The 5,841-nt window shown below is 45.8% G+C and overlaps 1 protein-coding gene across 1 annotated transcript in view; it reads left to right on the top strand.

Moving 5' to 3' along the window:
* Nucleotides 1–5,841, top strand: part of TFAP2A (transcription factor AP-2 alpha (activating enhancer binding protein 2 alpha)) — a 16,731-nt gene extending 10,890 nt beyond the window's left edge. Inside the window, 3 exon segments of the mRNA XM_010835886.1 lie at nt 1,396–1,611; nt 3,527–3,668; nt 5,545–5,841. Coding sequence (XP_010834188.1) covers nt 1,396–1,611; nt 3,527–3,668; nt 5,545–5,833 — 647 coding nt within the window. The 3' untranslated portion in view covers nt 5,834–5,841.

Genomic DNA, 5,841 nt, shown 5'->3' with positions numbered 1-5,841 from the left:
GGAAAACTTCATCTCGGGCTGCTCACTTTGCCTTGCCTGCATGCAGGGTCTCTGATCGCAGAGGGCTTGCGGCCCTTGAATAGTGTTTTAAGCAGAAGACGATGGTTTAGAGTCAGCGCGCCACGCCCCCGCGTCCCCTCCCCCCAGGCCCCACGGGCCCGAGGGGCTTTCGCTAATACTTCGGATGCGCAGCGTCCGCACGTGCCAGCCTGCGTGCAAGGCAAGGTTACGTGCAAGGCATGGTTACGTGTGTTCTGTGCGGTCGCTACCTACGATTGCCTGTTGCCTACGTGGTCAGGAATTCTCATCTCAACGCGCTCGAGATTGGAATGATTCGTTTGCTAGATAAGATTTTATGAGGGTCAGCGAGGTGAAGCACCTTCCCTGAGGGCAGTTTGTCCCTTCTGTGGGCTTTTTACTTCTCGGGGTCCCACCCAGGGTTGTGTGTGGTGGGTCTTGCGTTGAACGGTCCCAGATATTTTCTACTTCTTTGTAGTTTTTAATAAGAAAGTGGGCCCAAAACTTCATTCTTTGATATGTATACATATAGCTATTTATAGACCCGGAGTTCTGCTGTGATGGGTATATCCTATACAAAGGCTTACAGAACCATTTTTGGGCAGATTTTAGCATCAGCTGTTCTACTCTTTTCTTCCCCCTTCACAGTCATTTGCTGTCTCTTTGTAATCTTTCACTGACACATCTAAATCTGCCGCTGCCTCTTCCTACCCCTTCCCCCATCCCCAGTATTGGAGACTGTTTACCTAGGGGAGTATAATCTAATCCACACAATTAAAGAGCACTTGAGTAGGGAATAAAATCTGAAATTAATTAATTTGCTGTTTTATTTAAACAACTTATCTTAACCACTTTCTTATTATGGGAGTCTATTTAGACATCTATTTAGAACCACCTCCACTGTCTCTGAATTCAGTGACATTTGTAAAGGCTGATATCAACTTTTGACATTTCCAGTTAGGCTGGTGACATGGCATGTAAACAGTTGGTGAAATGAATTTCCCACTGGGGCTGAAGCCGAGCAAGAAACCTGAGAGTGATGATAACTTTGGTTACTCTGAACAGGCTCACAGCAGATCTTGCAAAGACAATTTAAAGACCCCGTTGGGATTTGTGTGATTGTAACAACAGGGAAAATATACAGTAATCAGTTGAACTCAAAAATACTTCACACCCTGGAGATGAGAACTGTGTTTGTTTGTTTGTGGTTCTTCTTTAGAGAGTTGGGAAATCAAAACCTTCTAACCTGCCACCATAGTTGCAGTAATAAGTGAACACAGAGGGTGCTTTACAGTCTAGCAAGCACGCATCTCCTATGATCTTTCCTTCTCAGGTTTCCTTTCCTTATATGTCTAGGGGCCAGGATTCTTAATTTTTAAAAGCACATTTTAGGAAGTTGTCAAAATGAGTACAGTGGGATGCAGAGCAACTGAATGTTTTCTAAATCCATTTCTCACATATATTTGTGAAACAGGGCGAAGTCTAAAAATGGAGGAAGATCTTTAAGAGAAAAACTGGACAAAATAGGATTAAATCTGCCAGCAGGGAGGCGTAAAGCTGCCAATGTCACCCTGCTCACATCACTAGTAGAGGGTAAGCGAGTTCCCTTGCTAACAAGAAGGGAAGTTTCTCCTGGGAAAGTGGATGCTATTCAGTGGCCAGATGTTTGGTTATATTTTGTGTCAATTGTGCAATTTCATTTTTTTCCAGAGAAGGTAGCTGGAAGTGAACGGAATTCTTGCATGTGAAAAAACTATTTGCATTTAGTCCTGTCCTCCTTTCCTCTTCCCCTCTGCTACCAAATTACACCACCCCCCCCCATCACTGCCCCAGCCCAGTTTTGACCTAAACAATGTGAAAATTTAAGAACTGCATACTCTTCAAGTTCCTGTCTCCTTTATGGAGCTCAGCAGTAAATCACTTAAGCTACTCTGACATCTGCGTTTGAGAAATGCGTGACCATTACTTCCTGAATTAATTTGGGAATCTTTGACCTGCATCCTGATTTAAGACCATCCTGAAAGCTCAGGGTTATATGCCCTTTCAGGTTTTTGTTTTCCAAACATATGCTCCCTTATCTCTCATTTAATTGTGCTTCTCTACTGGAGAGGAAGAAAAATGAACAGTTTTAGACTTTGAGTTATTTGGATAGGAAAAGAAAAAATAAATAAGCATTGCAAAAAGTTTCTCATGCCAGTTTTTTAAGCACACACACACACACACACCCAGGCTTCTAAACCCCTCAAAACAAAAGCTCACCTTGTCCTCACTCCCTTTCAATATACACCATAGTCCAGTTATGGTAGTCACATTCTTACCTCCTCCAGATCCTTGTTAAGTTTGTCTGATACTAAATTGGCTAACGTTTGGGTGTGTTGGAATGAATGTATAGTTCTCTTGCATTTTCCTTTGTGTTCTGTTGGAAATGTCTCATGCCAATAGGAAAAAAAGGAACTCAAGTTATGGTGCAGATTTCAAAACCACCATTTATATTTAAAGATGGCACTTTATCTTACTTATATCTTGTATTTGAGGAGATATTGTATAACTGAATTCAGGTTCTCGCATTGTAAATTTTTAAAATATTTAAAAACACAAATTTGAGGAGAAATCCTGTGAACCATTTGTTAATGGTGTCAAAAATGATAACTCATGTAACTGTTAAGGAATAAGCAATCGTTCAGTTCCAGAAACTTATCTACAGTTGCACTGTATTAAAAATAATGCCGGTGCCCTGGGAACCCACCATTCAGACCCCGAAAGCATTATACGCAAAGAAAATAGTGGTAACGACTTTGGGTGTAGGGTGAGAGTGTGCATGGGTCTGGGGGTTGAGTCCCATCGCAGGGAGGCAGTTTCTGGAGAACTGTTATTGTTTGTGATCCGCTCCATTTTATGGAAACAAGCTCCGCGGAGAGGGCTTTGATGCTCTAATTGGCGCATGCGTTCTTCCGGAGCTGGAGCTAATGGCAGGAAGCCCTGCAGTAAAAACCAACTGGTTCAGGAAATTAAAACCAAAGATTCGAAAATCAACAACACAGACAGACTCAGTGGAGTGACCCTCAAATCCTCTTGGTTAATCGGTTTGGATGAACAGATAATTATATGCGATAAAGTTAAAATGTAAACCCTGAGTCGTTCCCTTGCAGAAAAGCTCAAGAAGTAATTATGAATATCATTTTATGAACGCGTTGATAGGTGTGAGGCTGGAACACAAGAAACATTTTAAAAGAGAAGGTGGGAGAATGTCATCAGGGTGGGGCATGAGGCTGCGTGGGGAGGTGATGGAATCTACATTTTCAAATCATCTTGGCCTTCTAGGGTAAGTGGCCATTTTCCCTGAGAAATGCATCTGCTAGAACCCTACAGAGAAGGAAAGAAAATGCCTGAAGTGGGGAAACAAATCGTTTGTGTTTCCTGCAACAGCTGGGTTAAGAAAATAAGAGAGCTGGAAGTCTTGATCCCAGCTTTTTTCATTCTCTTGCCCTCTCCTTCCTCCTTTTGCCAGGAGAAGCTGTCCACCTAGCCAGGGACTTTGGGTACGTGTGCGAAACCGAATTTCCTGCCAAAGCAGTAGCTGAATTTCTCAACCGACAACATTCCGATCCCAATGAGCAAGTGACAAGAAAAAACATGCTCCTGGCTACAAAGTAAGACATTTACCTCTTCGGGGTCTCTGTGTCTCACTGTCAAAGAGAAACATCAAAATCCTCTTTGCTCTCACTTTTGGCCTCTTTTCCTTTTGTGTTAATCAGTTTTGTTGTTGTAAACGCTGAAATTACAACACAATCTTATAAACCATGATGGAGCTTAAAGAGGAAATACGAGGAAGATTATGAGTGTGTATTTCCCTCTTTCCCCTCCCTTCTGCCCTACCTTCTCATTAAAAAAACAAAAAAAATTAGCATGTATGTGAATGGGGTATAGTGGGGATGTGAGGGAAGCTGAGTGTGGTTTTGTGACTATGTTACTTCAGGAAAACCAGAACCAAGTTCTTAAAAGAGTGGACAGACTTGCCTGTGTCAGTTTTTGTCTCTTATCACTAGCTTCTCCAAGGGCAAGGATTAAGCTAGTGGCTTGCAAAATGTTCGGGTCAGAAGCTGGCCTAGTTTCCACTCTAATCCCTTCTCCCATTTCTTGCCTTGCTTTCTTGACCTCCTCAAAAGTGCTGTACACACACAGCCCACAAGTTCTAGCCTACAGGCGAGATGTCAAATCAGTTTCAAAATGGCCCAAGTTATATTCCCATCGGTGCCTGGGCTGAATAGGCTTCTCCAGGTGGTGTGTGAAAAGAAAATGACTGTTTTGATATGTTTTCTGGAAATTAAAAGGCTTGTTTGGAAGCCCGTAATTATCAAAGTCGATGTCCCAGGAGGGCTCGGATCCAGAGGGCAGAGGCTGAGGCCTCTGGCAGGGCACTTTCTAGCCTGGGGAGACATCAACTGGCCTTGGGGGAGGCAGCCGGCCAGTACTCCCGGTTCTGCCTCCCTCCTGCGAGGCCCCCTACCCAAAGCCCCAACCCAAAGGCTGCTGCCGCCTCGGGAAGGCCCCAGCCAGTCCTGGCTTCCCAGATTCAGAGACTGAGCTACCCTTGTAGGCCTCATCGCTTGTATTTCAACTTTTCCCTCTTCTCTTAGCTTCCTAAGCACACCCACCCTCAAAGTTTTACTTAGACATTTTTTTTGGTGGCAGTGGGGGAGGGGGGGCGCGGAATGCATGGGAAAGGAGGTGGCAAGGGAGATTGAAATGTCTATTTCTGCTTCCCCAAGCAACTGAATTATCCCCGCACTTGGGTATTGGAATGCCTTTTATTTTTTAAGAGTAAAGCAATCCCGAGAAAAGTTTTGCCTTCCTTGTCCACACCCACCCTGATTTGAAGGTGAATGAGTGGAGAATTCATGCCCCCAGACCTCAGATTGCTGAGGTCGTGGTAGAAGGTCAGGGAAGAGGGTCTCTACAGTATTTTGAGCAGGACAGCTGATGGGTACCAGGCTATTGGCTGTGGAAGAGATGCTTGTGTTTCTGACTCCCTGCCTTTCCTACTCACCTTCCTTTCTCTCCTGATTGGGTTAAGTGTCTTCCTATATCAGGGATGCCTAGTGTGAGTGAGAAATGGGGGTTAGAAATTTGGTTCAGGACTTCCCTGGCAGTCCAGTGGTTAAGATTCTGTGCTTCCACTGCAGGGGGCACCGGGTTCGATCCCTGGTGTGGAAACTAAGTCCACATGCCACAGGGCACAGCAAAGGAAAAAAAACTTTGGTGCAGCTGAGAGGTGAGAAACACACAGGTGGAAAGAGAGAGGGGGCGTTAGTGGAAGTGTGTAAGGAGCAGGAGATGTGCGGATGGCTCCTGAGAGGTGGCTAGGTCTCCCCAGCTGTGCCCCGCACCCCTAGTCTGTCTCTGGGGCCCTGAGTCAGGTCAGCCGTCCTGCAGACAGCGCCGGTTGCAGGGAGGAAGGTCTGTCTCGATGCTGGTTGTGCTCCCACGGAGCCTCACCCCCGTCTCTCTGCCCTGCTTGTGCTGCAGACAGATCTGCAAGGAGTTCACCGACCTGCTGGCCCAGGACCGATCGCCCCTGGGGAACTCGCGGCCCAACCCCATCCTGGAGCCGGGCATCCAGAGCTGTTTGACCCACTTCAACCTCATCTCCCACGGCTTCGGCAGCCCGGCGGTGTGCGCCGCGGTTACGGCCCTGCAGAACTATCTCACCGAGGCCCTCAAGGCCATGGACAAAATGTACCTCAGCAACAACCCCAACAGCCACACGGACAACAGCGCCAAAAGCAGTGACAAAGAGGAGAAACACAGAAAGTGAGGCTCTCC

Source organism: Bison bison, unplaced genomic scaffold (genome assembly GCF_000754665.1).
Source record: "Bison bison bison isolate TAMUID 2011002044 unplaced genomic scaffold, Bison_UMD1.0 scf7180017864053, whole genome shotgun sequence".
In the NCBI taxonomy this organism is placed as follows: domain Eukaryota; kingdom Metazoa; phylum Chordata; class Mammalia; order Artiodactyla; family Bovidae; genus Bison; species Bison bison.
The sequence above is the reverse complement of the archived record's forward strand: the minus strand, read 5'-3'. Positions and strand labels throughout refer to the sequence as shown.